Genomic DNA, 18,904 nt, shown 5'->3' on the forward strand with positions numbered 1-18,904 from the left:
TATTTTTCTATAGATATTTTTCTTTCCAATATTTGTTGACAATTATTTTAAACGATTGTGCTATTCATTTACTAAAACATAAAGAATACAATTAATATTTATAATCTAAGGTATTTCATTAATTCGTTCTTTTATAGATTTTTGTATAATGTGAAGTATATTTATATGTATTTATACATATCTTTAAGGCATGTACTCTTATGCAAAATAATAATGTCGATTTTACCGAGAGATCAAATTAATTATAAATATAATGTTAATATGGATGGTTAGTGAAGAATTAATTTTAAAGACTTGAAAATTGCTCATTTAAAGGTAAATATTAATGATTTTTATATACATTTTTATAAATGCTACTGAATAAGAAAACTCTTATTACTTTTTTATATTATAATTAGCTATTAGACTTGACACTGTGTAATAATTAAAACAAAAAAGCATAAAGTTACAAAAAAATAATAAAATATCAAAAGAACTTTAATGTGTGCTCCACTATAATTTATAAAAATCTATTATATTTTAAGAACATTATAAATTTATCTTCAAAATTTTATTGAGACGAAAATATAAAAAAACTGTTGTTACATGCTCATATTGCATAATAATATGCATTTATTTGTGAGACTGACAAATATCATATGTAGTAGAAAGTATATACAAAGGTATATTTACAATGATGATATACAGAACTTACAATCTAAAATGAACATGTAATAACTGTCTGATTTTATACATGTTTATAACTAATACGCGCTTACAGGTTTAATTATTAATAATTTATGTCACCATTTAAATACATCTCAATGCGTCTATGCTATAAATACAAAAACTATTTGGTAATCATTGATTCATTTGTAATAATCGCAATCGAGAAAGTATGATTCTTCGCTATAAATTAAGTCGATTCGCCTAAGATAACTTTTTCTTTTGCGCAAACATTTTATCTCTATGAATGCGTTCTGCTCTACAACATGTATTGCAAGGAAATCAGCGATGTCATTATTAGTATGATATTATGCAAAAAATTTTATTATTCAGTTAACTATTTATGTTGTTGACAACTTGTCTGACTGATTTGATTAATCTATAGATTAATTTTTAAATGTATAATAATCTCTTTTATACTTTTACCGAAGTGGAGTTATATATAAAATTAATAAACAGCTGGGATGGATTTATGAATAGAAATAATTTGTATCTCGTGTCGTCCCAGTTTTGTTACTCAAAAATTACGCAATAATATTTGTCAATTTTCTTATTTAAAATATAGAAGAGGTAAAACATGTCAATTTTTATATAAAATATAAGGGAGGTAAATTCGTTTCCTTCATTACACTTCTGCTAAATTTATTAATTTTAACTTGCCGAGATTCCAGTTCCAATAATAGAACGTGGGAAGTAATTGTGAAGATAATTTTAATGACAACCGCAACTTTTGACGACCATATTCTTGTATTTTTTTAGAATGACATTACTCTCGTCTAAGAAGTATAGGACCGAGATGGCCGAGAGCTTGGTCGGCGCGCAGCAGGGCTTGGGCACTTTACCTGGATTCAACAAGTGCACCAACGTCTGGACTATAGCGTGGTTGGTCGCGTTCATGTGAGCGTTCAACGGAAAGTTACACTCACCGCTGCAATAGTAGGCATCGTACCCATCTGGCGCGATAATCCAATCCTGTGGAACATCAAGAGATCATAAGAAATAATGCATCATTTAAAGTTCCTCATCGCAGTCATGTCGGATGTAAAGGAGACAAATAATTATCTGATTTTTTTCACTTCTCTGACATTGTAATCCAACGACATGCAACAGGGGATGAAAAGATACAAGATATGACTGATGTCACTCACCTGCCATTGCAAATCGCGAAAACTGACGTACAATGTTTGGATTCTGCATGTTCGCGAATAAAATGTCGCACCAGGATCTGTGAGAAAAAAAATATACTTTTCAATACAAGCATTTCATCAATTTACAAATTTCATCAAGTTTGACAAACGGATTTTCTAGTCAAATTTTATATCATTGCAATTGAGTCGATACTATAACTTTATACACAGTATGCGTACCAGTGTAAGGATTTGTCTTGTAATCCCAATTAGTGGATTCGCTCTTCTTCTTCCTTCTGGCATCGCGTTTCTGCCGGACTTTGGACTCCCTTATGCCCGAACTCTTGAAATAGCCTACCATGAAGGGTTGTTTATCAGGATCTCCTCGGAACTCTACGATCCCAATATCTTCCGGCCTCACTTCGTGTACTGCACATACGATGTATTTATTGAAGAAGCGAATGAAGAAGAGATAATAACTTATATGATACTAGTCATAATAGTGATAATTTATTCTGGGAATATATTTGGAAGAGATGCATAACAAAGAGACAATTCCGAAAGTATAATTATAAAAGAAATAAGAAAAGGAGAAAGCAATAATATAAAAAAGAAAGAAAAGAGAAATATATATTTGTGCTGTAAAAAGAAGTGGTAAAAATATCGGTATGTATTTTTAAATCGAAGTATCGTTACTCTTGACACATTAGAATCGTCGCGTTTTGCGACGCGAAAACAGAGAACTCCTGTTTACATATTTCTTTACACGGAATCACTTCTGTAAGTGGAATGTATTGGATAAATGTATGTTTATTAGAATGCGTCTCTCTTGGGATTATTAATAGTCAACCTTCATGAATATTGAACGCTCAAGAATCAAGAATCTCGGCGCAAAGTCACGCAGCTGGCCTATCTTAGACATTCACTTTGAATGCGCCAACTATTCAATCGTCTTGTCTTAATTACTCTGGAAAATTCCAGGATTGCGATATTTGAATTATTTTTTATATCTATGTGATTAAATGAATTATTTATTGAAACATTTGATAACTTCATAATATCTAATAAGTCTAAGTGTTAGAGAAAATTCAACTTTCTCTTAATTATTTTTCGATATTTCCCCTCTCTCCTTATTGTGAAGTCTTGGGAGAGAAGTCAATGTTTCTTTTTTCTAATATATTGTATTTCAATAATTTTAGATGCTGTGCAAATCGATGATTCCTCGACGCTAAATACCTGATTGCGGCGAATCGTCGTATGCAAATGATTGGGGATATCTACTATCGCCGATGGTGCAGCATGCGCTCCCGCGAGTCCGAGAAAGCTAGTAAATTGACCGGCAGGAATGCGCATTCGCCGTGATTGCGGCGGACACCTGCCGCCGCAGTTGTTGCACTTTGCGCGCTCGAGGAATGCACCGACGGGATTCTCGGAGCGGATGGGAGAGACATCGCGCATTCAAGTGTAATTCAAGTTCAAGTAATTTTTATCGTCTTTTCCCATTCATGGTCGGCTGTGGAAACACACGGTCTCCCGATTAGGAAGCCTCAGCTTGCAATCGATCGACGAATGAATGATCAGTGTTAGATGTATGCTTTTCTATCAGTTAGAATATAAGAACGTAATTACAATCTCCGATAAATGTAGTACAATTTTGGACATTTGAGATTTTTGAATAATTCTGTTAAAACTGTCATCATAGATTCGAAGAAACTCTACTATAGAGCCGTGTGAACATGTGATTATTGTTAGCTTATATTTAGGATTAGCTTATATTTAGATATAGGCGGTGTATCCTTGGAGTTTCTCGCGAGAGAAACACGCGGTAGGAAAGAAAGAGAAAGAGGCAGGAATCAGGCGTAAAGATTCGTGAGAGGCATGTGACTCTCCGATCTTGCGTTTTATATTGAACGATCAAAGGTAAACCGGTTGCGCGTTCTCAAGAGTGAGACAAGAGGAAAGAGGAAAGCGGCCAGATGAGAGAGAGAGAGAAGCAAGTAATGAAATAATCTAGGCGCGGCAAACAACAAACCGCACACGTACACGTGCACACTGTCATCCATAAACGCGCATACAAATGCATGTACATGTGCGCACAATTTGTGTACACTTGAGTTACTTATGCTCACATTAATACGTTCAATGTTATTACAATTTTTATACGGGTTGCCAGAATTGAAGAAATTATTTTTTTTTATCCTTTGCCGAGTCGAATATAAAGATATCTAAATATTTGACAACAAAATAGAATAATTTCTATAGAAAATGTATTAAAAAAGTATCTAATATTCCAAATATATTTAAAAAATATTCAATATTCCATACTTCCAAACGTTAAAACAAACAATGTCTTTTGTAAAAACCATTATATTTGTATTATGGCATCAAGTAGATGTTTTATCTTGATAATCTAGTAAACAGATGTTGTTCTCTTATCGATGTTCCTTCCTCAACTGTCCTCGTGCAGAGAGATTCAATGACCGAATCGGATTCAATCTCTGTCTCTTCTTACTTTATTTTATTTTCTTTCTCTTTCTTTTCCTACTTAAGATTGCTCGTCCTCTTGAATTCAACGCGAGTACATCTCGCATTCGTGAGTATATCTCATCAGTGTGGGAAGCCATCGTAGAGACGATGTATCCCGAATAGTAACAAAGTGTGCGAGTGAATCGCGAACATGATCAAGGAAACTTATTCAAGGGAATATAACATCTGATTTTAAAAGCAATAAGGGACATTACGTCTAATTATAAGATAATCGCGTCATGAAGAATATAAAGAGAAAATGTAACAATATCGAGAGGAAAATATTGTAAACAAATGACAACTTAAATTTTATAAAGAAATTATATGTTTATAAATGTTCAATATTTTGAAATTTATTTTATGTAACTTTGCGATTGTAATAATGTTCAGGATTTGGTTAACGAGTCAAATCAAAATCTTGAACAAATACTGTCAATCTTTTTCTATGACGAGGATTTGAATCAATTAAAAATTTGCAGCATCAAGGATTCGACAAGACTAAAATAAAACGCTAACTAAGCATCAACGATATCAAATAGAGAAGACCAGGAAGAGACTCAAGATTCAACAGAGGCTATTGTTAAGGCTACTAATCTTTCATGTCACGTACACGACGAGCTTAGCAAAACAAAAGTATGGCAGTGAGAGCGCTGAACAGGTGTAACATTGAGCAGAGATACGAATGCACATGATCGTTAAGGATATATTCGACTAAAAACTCCTCCAAATAAACTATTTCAAAGTCACAACAAATATAGTACGTAACAGATCTTTAACGGGTTTTTAATCTTTAATACTTGATTGATTGATATTGGATTGATTTTGATCCGTGATTTTTCTCATCTTTGAAAGCAGGTACATTTCCAAATAACGTAAGAGTTAAAGCTTGAATTCGCGCTTTGCTCGCGACCCAATCTCAATAAACATCGGACGTGTTTACATCAAGCCGCTCTATATTTAGCGCGCTATTCTCAAGAAGTCGGGCTGAGAAGTTTGAACAGAAACACAGTTAATAGAAAAGACTCTCATCCATAAAGGTGAAGTAATGCTTCCTTAAAACTCTTAATGCGAGAATGTTCTCTTTGTTAGAAAATCACATTTTATTACATCATTAACAATCTCTTATGTAAATGAAGAACGCGACTCTCTATTTTGACATTTCGAATCTTGACTAATTGTAAGTGGCTTGACTTTGTAGATTTCCTTGAGATGAAAATAACAGAGATGCAATTAGAAATAAATATCCTGCTCACCTAAACGATCGGCGGGATGCACAGAGAGATATAGTCCTCGATTTTCATCAGGATTATTCACCCAATGATCGAGAGCCCCGGTAACGTTCAATGTCAGCCAACCCTCCTGATTGGTCGTCATATTTATGGCATCGACGTACTGTAACTCTCGAGTCCTGAAAAATTAAATAATATATTTCTATGATATGCCCGGATTTGCATTAAACGATAAATTAGTATAGTTTCTTTCATGCGTGTGTATTATATTAATTTTCTAATCTATAATTTGTAGAATTTAATATTAAAATACGATATGTCGCAAACTATTTAACATTTAATATTAAAAAATTATGCATTTAAAAATTAACAATTTATTTTGAAGTTCGGTTTAAATATATCTAAAATTATATTATTGAAATTTACATTATTAAAAAAATTATTAAAATATTTTAGAAAATTGATTATATTTTTAAAATGAAAACGAGTAATCCTAAAATATTCTCGAATATAAAAATTCATGCACATGCAGAAATTCCTTAGTTAAATTACAAATTACATTTGTAGATAATTTGCTATGTCACGAAGCATATATTTAAATCTTAATTCAGATTTCAATTGATTATATTGCACGAAAATGCAAATATCATACACACTTACTAACTATGGTGCAATGACAAGGTATTGTTGTTTTGTATTAATCGATAAGACGTATGTACACATATACGCTTGACGGAAAGTTAATATTGTGTTCTCAACAGCATTCCGAGATCGTTACACGTGACGTATCCCAGTACAAAGATGCCTTGTCGTGATTCTCCGGATTGTAATTTCCAATTAATCGTGAAGCCTCGCGCGTGCCTCGCATCAATAAGGACTGGGTAAGGAAACACACGTCGATCATTGTTCATTAAGGAAATGATCACAGCATCTAGCTTTTCTGCAGATCGATTATCGTGATTAAACGAGCTGCGCGTCTTCTTTAAAATCGAGCTTTTCAATTGATTTCCCACGCGATCGAATAAAGATTGCATTCAATTTATTATTTTGATGAATTTAAATTGAATGTCTAAGCAATCTTTCATCTCGAAAGAGAAAACGCAATTTTTATTATAGAAAATGAGATCAATTCTGCAACAATTGTCTATATTACTTATTCGCATAAATAATTTGGATTTAATATTTTTATTACTCGTGGCATAAAATTAAATGTAATAAATTTCACACGCATGACATAATAATGCATAAACTTGTTTTCAAATCAACGAGGCTTTAGAAATTTTTGAAATTCTTGAGCAGCTTTGTTTGAATTTTCATCTACAAGAGATTGATATCTCGCCATTTTAATTTCAAATGTAACTTCTCTCAGTTCAAGAAGCACGTTTACCATTGGAATTCCGTAACATAATGATGTACCGCGAAGAGATCTTATTACGAAAGCAACGAGTCGCCAGCTTGTCTCGCGACGAAGAAGAGGCAGGAGGAGGAAAAGGAGGAGGTGGAGGATGCGTCACGCATAGTTTGACTTTGATGGAAAGAGCCGAAACAGCCGGCGAAAAGGGTAAGAAGAGGAGAGAGAAATAGAGAGAGACAGACGCAGCCTCTGAACGCAACTGCGTAGGCGGAGGAGACGGAGAACACGAAGAGAGCCTGTTAGCCCGTCTCCACGGCTAATTTACCTCAATTTACGGAATAGTGTTTCCTGTCGGGGCTCGGTATATCGGTCAGACTCAGGTCGTAATGCCACCAAAACTCCCGGGGAGGGAGAGAAGGACAAAGTGAGACGTGCTGTCGGCTGTCACTCTACAATTCCTCATAGTAAATCAAAAGGCTGAAAAGTCGAGTGGCTACTAAGTGGTCGAAACTGCGACAAGACTGAACAGATAACTAGAACAATAGTAGCTATTCCTTTCTGGGTATTTATCCTATATCATGAACTTCTGCATAGGAATTTAAAGAAGCCGATTATACCTGAAGTAATCAGATAACGTCCATTAAGTCTTTCATTATTCAGCTAACGTTGGCTAGAATTCTGAAGAAGTACTATTCTAATTGACTACAAAAATTAATTTTTCGATTAATTTGAAGGACAATTAGAGGTCTAAGAGATGCGGATATGAAGCTGATTATACTTGAAATAATCAGATAACGTCCATTAAGTCTTTCATTATTCAGCTAACGTTGGCTAGAATTCTGAAGAAGAAGTACTATTTTAATTGGCTACAAAAATTAATTTTTCGATGAATTTGAAGGACAATTAGAGGTCTAAGAGATGCGGATATGAATGAAAATTGATATAAAGAATACTTAAAAATACTCTAACATTTACAAGCATTAAGAAAAATTACGACGATGGCCGTTAACGGTGATGGATCGTCTCGTGATTCACAATATGTGTGACGGAGCGGTACGTCTATTATATAGATGAAGCGTCTCTAGACAGACCGTCGCCGTTTACCGCCGGCGTAGAGGAGGTTTGCCCTCTCGGATTAACTCACCACGCTTTCCTTTTTACGATTCAGTTCCCATCCGAACGGGATGGCGCCTGCCGGTGGTCTTGTGGCTACCGTCCATCATCTATGAATTGCGATATACTTTCGATAGTCATCTATCGATTATCCGTTCTTTACATATCGTTCTTGCAAGTAATTTTCCTCTAAACCTCTAATACCTAATTATAATTTCCAGATATGATAATAAGAGAGAGGATTGAGTGAAAGTCCAAATGTCCCTCGTCCCCGAATGAGAAAGATACAGAAAGAGACAGGATGGAGAAGTCGAGGATGAAGGAGGACGTCCGGAATATTCTCCCTCTGCAGGTAGAACAAATACTTGGGACTTTTTTCGGCGAAGGGGATTAAGGACCTCCTAATTAAGGCTACGATGACGATGTCAAAAACCGCGAAAGATGCCCGAAGGAATATGAAATTGGTCTAACCCAGGCGTCCTTGGCACAAAAGCGAGCGAACGACTAATATAATTTTTCCTGTTTTATTATTAATAACGTGGAAAATGTCATTCAATCTTTTGCAAGCTTTTTTAAAATTCGAGTCTCCATATATTACGTTCGCTAACAACTCCTTAACTTTTTTCTCGTACATTCTAGATTAGAAGCAGTGTATAATTTCATGAGATAAACGTATGGATATATAATTTTTCTTACCCATTCTCGGTCTTCAACACCCGATACACGGTAATCGTGTGAGATCCATGATTCTTGCGACCCTTAACGTCCGCGCTGCGATACAGCCTGAGTTCAGCACCGATTATGTATTCTTGAGGTGGTACTTCGGACACGTCGAACCAGAGTCTCTTCCCACGTTCATGCCTCACCCCGGGGACATGATGATCTATTTTAAATTACAAGTCTACGATCAGTTCAGAAGCGCCAACAATAATAATTATGCAACACAAAAGCTCGCACACTTGATTTTTAGAATCAATTTTATTGAAAATCATAAGATTTCAAAATTTATACTTATATCATCATATAAAATGTACATGATGTACAGCTTTATATGTTTGATATATGATTATAACATTGCGACATGTCGAAAAAATTCTATATGCTTATTAAGATATTGCTTATCAAGATTAAGATTATGCTTATCAAGATTTCGAAAATACGTATATATTTCTATTTCTTTTGGAATTTTACTAATGTAAAGTATTTTTAGGGATGCAAATGGCTATTCTTAGCTTATCGATGTGACTCAACCTTGAAACCTGCGGCTTAAAGTTTAGTCAGAAACCACTTTACGAAAACCTCTTACGAAAATTTACAATGGAACGGTAAAATAGCCGTTCTCCCCATCGAGAAGATAACATTTCTGGAGATATTCGTTATCGCGAAACAAAACCTGCATGAAAGAAGCACCAGTCGATAATAGGACCCTTGGTGAGACCACTTGAACTCTACGAGGAGGCCCTTAGAAATGAATCGTGGACAATTCGCAGCGTGAAATCGACCTCTTTCTTTCCGCCAAAGCAGCCGCCGTCCTGCGAGCAAAGGAAAGGTAGTAAGAGAGAAGTACCCTTCCTTCGCGGTAGACTTGATGTCGGGACGGAGGGGGGGGGGGTCTCTAAGTAATGCCTAATGCCTCTACTGAAGTGGGCGGCGAGATCCGAAGAGGAACGCGAGGGGAGAATGAGGGGGAGGGGGAGGACATAAAAATTTGTTTTGTTTTTTCGTTCCGACGGTCGCATTCCAACGGTACCAGATTGCCGGGGCCTCCTCGACTCTCGGGGTGGTCCCAAATAGCTTTTGGGACCGTCTTGGAACGTTCTGTGGTGAGCCGTACGTTTTTGTTTTTTACGCCGTGCCGCCGCACTGTACCTTCCCATCGCCTCCCCCTTCGCGTCTCCTTACGCGTGTTTTCGTATGTGTATAGACGGTAAGAGACAGAGAAAGAGAGAGAGAGAAGAGGGATAGAATAGAGTTTCACGAACGTTCCCTCTTAATTCCTGATGGATCTTTAGTCCTTTTGAGAGCGTACATTTTTGCCATCGTCCAATTCGACACGCGACAGGAAGAAGTCACGTTGACACGTGACTTCTTCCTGTCAAGGAACTAAGATGATACTCTGATAAGCGCATACGTGCGTATCGCGAATGAATAAAGGGAGAGAAAACGAAATATTCTCGCGTAGACTCTTCTCTCCCGATTAGACCCGTTACATTTAATTCCGCCGCGGATCCATCCATCTCCAGGATCCAGCGTTCTAATCTTCATAATTCGTAGCCATGCCATTCTTCCCCCGGGCAGTCGGCCGTCCCGCTGTCCGCGCGAAGAAGGAAGATTGTACGGGAGAGAAGTGGGAAAAGGGAGCAAAAGGACGCGCGGGACGAGTTCGGGCCCCCAAGTTGAGACATTTTAACCTGCCCGTGGCTTCGCGCGAGGAAAGAGAAAGAGAGAGAAGGCGAATACTTATTGACTCGTCGTTCCCAGGGGGGTATCCCACGATGGTAGAGGGACGGGGAGAAACTTTGTACATAAGATATACGACCTATGGCGAGCGCGTGTGTATCTGAATTAATCCTACCCGTCTCTATTTTTCGGTTCTCTTGCATCCCTATGCTTCCATCCCCCTGCCTCTCTCTCTCTCTCTCTCTCTCTCTTTCTTTCTCTGTCTCTAGCTACTTGTCCCGCGTTCGCAACGATATCTCTGCGACTTGTTACAGCTTATCGGATTTATATGCATTCCGCATTTCGCGTCGAATGGTCTAGAACGTTTCTCACCGACGTGAGGACGACAGCGAAATAGAAAACCAGACATACGAACAGAAAGGAGAGAGGAAGGAGGAGGAGGAGGCAGTAACGGGTTTCCGAGGAATCTGATGTTCCCTCTTCCTCTTTCCTCTCTTCTTATCTCATCCTCGCGAAATATATCTCGTTCGATGCTTCAATCGATTCCTTGTATCATTCATATCGCGATCTGCGTTGCGAGTAGAAAAAGAGAGAGAGAGAGAAGAAAAGAGAGAGTAGAGATTTTATCTCAAATTTTTATCGGAGGTTGCGTAGAATTTTGATTCAGTCGTAAAACAGATAGTGACAATATAATCTGATAAATTTTACATTTGTCGAGAGCGCGTGTTCCTCATCCTCCTCGTGATTTCATCCCTCAGGAATGTTCGCGATAAGAAAAAATATCTTTTTTTTTCTTTAATTTCTCTCGATTTCTCTTTAAAGAAATTATCACTTTTTTTCGGGAGAACATTTTCAAGGATGCTTAATATTACGAGGAATTCGAAAATTACGAAAAGATACTTCATTAAGTAAAAGAAATTTTTTTTAGATGATCTACTTCTTGTTCGAGATCATTTTTAAGACTGATTTTAGAAGAAAAACGATTCAAACGATTCTTTTTCTATTTCTTATGTTTTCATATATTTATAATATTTATAATATAATATAATATTATAATATTATAATATATTATATATTATAATAATTATATTATAATATTATAATATATTATAATATATTATAATTTAATATTATAATATATGATATATATTATAATAATATTTATAATATGTTTTCATATATTAATATATATTTATATTCTCATCAGCAAAATGATATCAGCTAATTATTTCTTCCTCGAAACAGCAGGGATGCCACACGTCAGATAAATCATTTGCATTTGGTCGTTTTGATACGAATATCGTCAGGTGAATGAACGTATGAACGCGAGGAAGATATCACTTCATTTGTGCCAGAACTTTTTAATCAATATAGATTCTTCGATGAATCTGACGACCGATTCTGTCTTAGTAAAAATCTAATTTGATCTTCTTGCAATTTTTCGAAATTCAATATTGATATGTTTCTATTTATATGATTCTCTGCTTCAAGTATTGTTTAAGTTGGCGTAAGATAAATAAGCATTCCTTACTTAGGTTTGTAAAGCCTAATTCGCGAGAAAATCTCTTTTTATCATTAGTCTGATTAAAAAATTTGATTGAAGGTTTGCGATTTTAGCAAGTGGAAAAATCGAAGGATCTAAATATTTCCAAATACTTTGTACTAATGTCTATTTTTTTTCAGTAATTGAAAGCTTCTGAAATTCAATTCGGAATCACTCACTGTGTGCGGCGAAGGTCATGATGACATCGCTCTGATCGATCGCCTTCAGATCCTGGCCAGTGAGGTCGAACTCTCCAGCCTTGCGATGATGATGCGCCGCAGGCTTCTCTTCCTCGTCCTCGCCGAGGGCATTCTTATAAATGTCCAGCAGAAATTTGGGCGCCGATCTCTTGACCTGGGGAGGCATGTCGATGATGCTTCGCGGACGATCCGGGAGTCCCAACAGGTTGAGAAACTCATGCTCCAACTCGCGTTTCTCATGCTGGCTGACTACACGATGGACCACCGTCTGATCGAAACCATTGTCCACGTATACACCGGTCATCTTCTCGGCGCTACCGATGCTGATGAGGTCGCCGAGGATCGTCGCGAGGAGCAACAGGATGGAAAAAGGCCAGACTGACATCTTGACGACGTTGAAGAGAAGAGAGACCGATGTATATTTAATTGCAAGGTTCTTTTCCTTTCTATCTTTCCTCCTTTCTGTCCTCTTGTTTAGTATCTTCTCTTCAAGATTCAAGAGTTGCTTCGATTCGCGCGACTAATCACTAAATAAATTTTTCCAACTCCTCTCCTTGTAGATTCTTCCTTTGTTTTTTCTCCGCTTTTCTCTATCCACAAAAGAAAAGTTTTGGATCTTTATTTTATAATTCCTATAATTCTTTCACTGTATAAAACACATGTGTTTTTTTTTCAGCAATCAATTCTGAAGAGTTCTACAACTATTTGGAACGCCTGAACGAATGCCAAAAACGAACGATTCAAGGATCACCGAATGGATTGGAAATGTTCGGTAACTTAATAGCTGTTCATTTCAAGAACCTCACAGTCTAAAACAGTCTAAAACAGCTTACAATCTTTGGAGACTTAATGACTCGATCGCGAGTTGGCGGTCGAGATTCTTGAATAACGGTGATCTTGATCGACTGCGCGTGTTGCGGTTTCGTTGTCAGGAATATGGACATTGTGTGCGCGCTCGCGGACAACTACAATCAGCAACCTCGTCCTCGAATGTCCTTAGTGACTTGATGCTCTCGTACTGCGACTAGTTCCGCTGTTTCGTCTTCCGCTGGTACCTCGGAACTCTTGAAGAAAACGATTGCCACGATCGTCGTTTTCGTCGGTGCGTATCATATAGTTTGCATCGATACGATTGTGTCGGAATTTGACGACTTCGATCAAAGAGATGAAAAATTTACGGTGCATCGCGTCTTTTCTGTTGATCAGATTGGCGTTTTCGCTTTGAAGATACTCTTACGTTATGCCAGAAATAATTGTCACAAATGTTATCTTTGGTTTCACTCGTCTGTCTCTTCACTCGCGAAAACACAACGTGTCAATCTGTCCGCGCATATCATCTTGTCAATCTTCCCGAAAGAGGCAAGTCAATCGGCGGTGACTGTTGATCACAAAACGATCGGTTACTTTGCGCGAGATATATACCTTGTTTCTTCTTCAGTATTTCAATAGTTCTTCAGCACACTTTATCAGCGTAATAACGCAGTATCGCAGAAATGACAAATCAGGATCAGGACCGATTATCCGTGACAACGAATAATCGTGCTCTTTGATCAGTAGTACGTATCTCTAAAATAATATCCGATGATCTCGCGAGATGCGTCCGTCACAGATTACACGAGAATCAACGCGAACGCTCGTCGTCGATGGACTGTGAATGACCATAGGTCACCGTGGATGACTCCTGGCAACTCTCGCGATGCCAGTGGCAGTCTGTTTGTCTGGCCCATGCCAGTCGTCGTCCCAAGTCGTCTCTCAGCGAGCTCACCGCCTCCCAGGCCCGTACCATGGGTCCTGATCGGCCCCACTCCCGCCTCTCCATCGCCAACTCGTCGATTTTTTCTCTCCCCGAGTGCTTGCCATCCTGTTAGTCTTCGTTTACGACACGCAAATGTATGGCCTCATTGTCACTTGCTGTTTCGTAACAGTTTATAATCCGAATTAGATCGTAAGTTCTATTTAACAGCGTCTCTGATCTTTAAAATAGAATAACACATGAGGAAGAAAGAAGATATAGTCATGATATCTTGAGAAATAGAAGAGCTGAGATTTTCCTATTTCCAATTTAATTTTATACATTTATCTGAATGGATTCTCCGACATCGTCAATTATAACATTGTCGAGAGGTTTAGGTAATAACTGAAGCTTTATGATGCTCATTAGAAATAATTAATGTCCAGGTATGAAATATATTTAATAAATCTTTAAGTCAGTAGTTGTACGTGGGATGTTAAAATTACAGAAAATTTACAGAATCATCTGGACTCTTGAAGCGCAGTAGAAGCTGAAACTAATTTTGTGACTCGTTATTCGCACGTTCCTGGATCCTAGAGGTAGGACCGCCCCTGACGAACGAGTAGGCGGTTAATATTGGCAACCAGGACTGGTCGCCGATAACTCGACTCTCTTTAACGAGGTGGTATCGTGGACCAGGACTAGAGGACGCGATGGCGGCCCGTGTGAGAGGCTGTAAAAAAATTTCTCTATGTAGGTAACTAATATCTCTTTAGCTTGGAGATCGCATTCCTATTTACATTTAATAAGATACGACAGTAAAGACAGTCGATTCCGAGGTGTCAAGTGATTGAAAAAAAAATCACCTATGAAATGATTAATTTTATGAAATTGTTTTCACAAAATACCTCTTTGAAGATGTCCGTTTTATTGGCGCATTTCTCTTAAGATTACTATATTAAATTAGATTAACGACCAACTTTTATTTACCGATCAACATCATCGATATATTTAGACAAATATAATTTTTGCGTATTGTTTTGATAGATGTACATTTGTATACATAGTGTATTCCATAAAATGTAAAAGGAACAGAATGTGTAACTGATTAGCGGTCTCTGGTGAAAGTGAATTCAAGCCGCAAATATCAAATGAAGGTGATACGAGCGGCGTATGAATAAAAATACGTATCGGAACTTCGCTAATTCTTTATTCAAAGCCAATTAAAAAAGAAATTATTCCTTGAAAACAAATCCGTATACATTCGCATCTTTCCAAAAAATTTGCTTCATTTTTTAAACTTTTACTTAATTAATTTTATTCGGATTAAATTTATTCAATATATCTGATGCTTTTGATTTAAGAGAATCGTTCTTCTCTCGATTATAATAAGATTAAAAGAGATCTAATAGAAACTTTGAAACAAACAATTATGTAATTAAAGTTTTCCAATTTTTAATCTTCATTTCTCAATCTTACACAAATCTTTCGTTTAATCTAATCAAATTTTAAATTGTTCTGCATCGAAAAGAACTGGTCACACGCGTGATTACGACAGGAAATATGCAAATGTTTATACTTTCTATGGAAATATACTTATGGGAATATTAATATATTTCGAAAATTGACATTTTGATTGAGTTAATATATATCCTGATTATTTTGTACACGTATGAAAAAATATGCAGATAAGATACGGAAGATATGAGTAGATGAAAATGTCTTGAAGCGAATTCTTGTTGTGACTCAATCATAGAAAAAGTGGATTTATCGAAAAAATATGTATGAAATTTTCTTAAAACTTTTTTTTTTCAGATTGCAATTTAACCATTACGTACACAGAATAATGTAAAGTAGAATTTTATTTACAATGTTTTTTCTTCAATGTTTAGAATGTTTAAATTTTGATCTTGCATGTTAAAAAGTCATAGTCGTATCAATTAGGAAGACAAAAGTTATCTTTTCGCTTTTAGTTTTAATATTTTAATCACTGGAAATTTGTATTTTTAGAATTTTTAAATTTCTTTTTTTCAGTGAAAATATACCCTAATGTGACCAAATATGAGATTTTAAAATACGATCATTCTTCGAGGGAATCGATAATAATTTTCTAGAGCTCGTGTTACCGAAAAAAGCAAAGGAAACAGAATCGAAGGAACGAGAGCAAAAGAAATTAATATTTAAATATTTTTAGATCTCGATTTCTCTCGACGATTGGAAATCGACATCAATTTCGCCAAGCGAAGTCCTCTATCATCCACCTATGTTAATTCAGAGATACGCTCCTCTCGAGCTCCGTTGTCTCTTTGTGGGACGACGACTGGCCGAGTGCGTTAAGTCGGTTGGCCATGTCGGTGTCAAGTCGGTGCCAAGAAGTCTACTGGCGATAACCAGCTGCACCGGTAGACTGCCTGCTGCCACAGGCCCCGTAGGGCCCCTTCGGGACCGGTTATACTTGACCCAGCGCGCGATTCGTTGCGCACTGTCCGAGACCGGATCGCTACCGTACATATACACGCATGCCATACACATACTTGAAGGCGTACGGATCGCAGATACGAATCAGGAACGAAACGTCGGAGTGGTGCGGAGAAGGGGGAAGGTGGAGATAGGCAGGAATCCACAGTTGAGAGATACAAAACTTTTACGGATCGAGAGGGAGATGGCATTTATGCAGATGAACCGCCAAGGATATACCACGTTCATTATTTAATCATACGTGTACCGCGGACAATTACGGAGCCAAGAATCTACGGAAGCGGGAGATCGCACCCCCGCAAACTTTTTCTTTTTAAGCGTTTGACCAGTGGAACAGATCAATTTGTCTTTAGTAGAGATTAAGGGATATCTGCGATGGAACCAAATTAGGAATATTTTATTTGGATAGCATTATATATACAGTAATCTTTCACTAATAAATATTGTTAGAAATTTTATTACTTTACAGATATTTTTTTCATATGTATGTAAAATGAAATGTAACGAGTAGAGTGAAAGATTTTCTAGTTTTGTGGTTACAATAAAACAAACAAAGGAAAAAATATCTTAAATTAATTTATAAAATAGATTGTAAATATTTTTATAGATATTTAAAATATTTGCTTATCTGAGAACTATAAAAAATAGAATATATTTTTATAATCTCTATATATACAAACTTTTATTTCAAATTTAGGTAATGATAATATTCGTAAGAAGCTAAAGTATTATTAATATAACTCTTTCTTCTACTTAAAAAATACTTAAAAAATATATATCGCTGTTATTTTAGCTTATTTGAATAATTATGTAATGTCTATACATTACAATGTCTATACATTACAATGTCTATACATTACATAATTATTCAAATAAGCTAAAATAAGCTAAAATGTATATACATTGAAATTAAGCTCTCTGGCAATCACTTTGTATTATAATATCAATAATGAGGAATTGCACACAATTAATTTAATTCAATCATAATTTTTTTCTCTATTATCTAGCTAAGATCAATAATGTAATAAAGATATGGAGAAATATTGCTTTATCCAATATAATATTCATTAAAAAAGTTATTTACATATTTACATAATATTAATACTAATAGATTATTTAACGTATCTTTTCATAAATTTGCCATGAAATTTGCAGAGAATTGATGAAAACATCATGTTTGTTCTTACGCGGTTCGGAACATGCACGATTTTTGAAGACAACGTCGTCGTCCCATCGTCTTCGTACCTTCATATCTACTCTTCCACTTTGCGAAGAATAGTTTAACAAAGGATTTCCAGAAAGAATATTTTCCATGGATAAGATATCCTCTCCTCTTCTTGTCGCTTTTCTATCTCCTGCAAAATTTAAAACAATGCATTTGTTACTTTTTATAAAATATAAATGTAAACAGAGGAATAAAACTAATAGGCCAAAGTATTTCATTATCAAACTCAGCAAACATCTATTTATATTCTATTACTTTCATTCTTTTTACATATGTTTATTATATATTTCTACATTTTTTTTTCATAAAAAATTGTTATAATCATATTTATTTTTGCAGGCCTCTTGTAATTTTAAATGGATGCATGTAAAGTTATAGAATATATTTGCTGTGCTCTTTCTGATTTAACTACAATGTTTCATCGAATTGATTTATCATGAGTTTTTTTGCATGTTTTTCAGAAAGCACCAGATATTTATGAAATAACTGATTTATCATTCTGAAGACTCATATATATTAATTTTGAAAATAGTTTGCGTTGTTTAGTCTTGACCAACTTTGCAAAATTTATAATAGCATAGATTTATACCTTTTTAGCTCATTCCTTCTTAATCCTCTAAAGCTCGGCTAAGAGTACAGCAGTGTCATCTTCATCACTCTCAGAATCTGATTTATCATCATCAAGTGGATCATCTGCATCTAAGCTGGCCGTAGGAACTTTATCTAGTTTCTCTTCGCCCTGGATGCAGTTGATTTTCAGGATGGTTCATTGGCACGATGACTCGAGCCCTTATCCTTTTCTGCTCGTTCTCTATCCTCCTTCTTTCCTAAAATCACGATTTCGCAGCTCTTCGACTGTCCCCTGTCCGGACTCTCTGCAAAGAAACATTAATTGTAAATAAAAGAGGAAGAGGATGACAATGATATGACTCTTAAAATAGTTTCTCATACGAGTAGAGCTTCGCATATTTTTGTATATTAGTACTGAATATTTATTACGAATTACAGATTCATGTCTTGAACTCGTGATTCCCTCCCGCTCACCTGTACTTCAACCCCATGTGCGAAGGCAAATCCCTGCTGTTGGAGAGAAATCTGAGAGCGGCCATCCCGTTTCAGCGGACGCGTGCAGTGTTCTGACACGTGGTTCCGATTAGGCATTCCGTGCGCGCGCATGTGCGGCTCTGCGCTTGCGCGACCGTGGTAATTTTAAAAGTCGCGAGAAAGTGGACAATGGAGTAAACTAGGTATTAGAATTATTATTCCTTTACA

The 18,904-nt window shown here is 36.2% G+C and overlaps 1 protein-coding gene and 1 pseudogene across 1 annotated transcript; both read right to left on the bottom strand.

Moving 5' to 3' along the window:
• Positions 1-1,153: 1,153 nt before the first annotated feature.
• Positions 1,154-13,908, bottom strand: LOC105248535 (protein 60A). Its single transcript, XM_011253373.3, has 6 exons — positions 12,177-13,908; positions 8,751-8,937; positions 5,612-5,766; positions 2,073-2,261; positions 1,854-1,930; positions 1,154-1,677 (listed from the first exon to the last, which is right to left on the bottom strand). Exons 1-6 carry the CDS (start codon positions 12,580-12,582, stop codon positions 1,417-1,419), a joined length of 1,275 nt encoding a protein of 424 aa, XP_011251675.1. The 5' UTR covers positions 12,583-13,908; the 3' UTR covers positions 1,154-1,416.
• Positions 13,909-17,519: 3,611 nt separating this feature from the next.
• On the bottom strand, positions 17,520-18,741 carry LOC105248539 (annotated as a pseudogene).
• Between the last annotated feature and the right edge of the window lie 163 nt (positions 18,742-18,904).

Source organism: Camponotus floridanus, unplaced genomic scaffold (assembly GCF_003227725.1).
Source record: "Camponotus floridanus strain SB8 unplaced genomic scaffold, Cflo_v7.5 scaffold35, whole genome shotgun sequence".
Lineage (NCBI taxonomy): Eukaryota > Metazoa > Arthropoda > Insecta > Hymenoptera > Formicidae > Camponotus > Camponotus floridanus.

Coding starts and splice junctions, on each gene's coding strand:
- LOC105248535 (XM_011253373.3), bottom strand. CDS start 12,582: ATGTCAGTCTGGCCTTTTTCCATCCTGTTGCTCCTCGCGACGATCCTC. Junction 1,931..2,072: donor CAAGACAAATCCTTACACTG/GTACGCATACTG, acceptor TTTTTCTCACAG/ATCCTGGTGCGACATTTTAT. Junction 1,678..1,853: donor TTCGCGATTTGCAATGGCAG/GTGAGTGACATC, acceptor GATGTTCCACAG/GATTGGATTATCGCGCCAGA.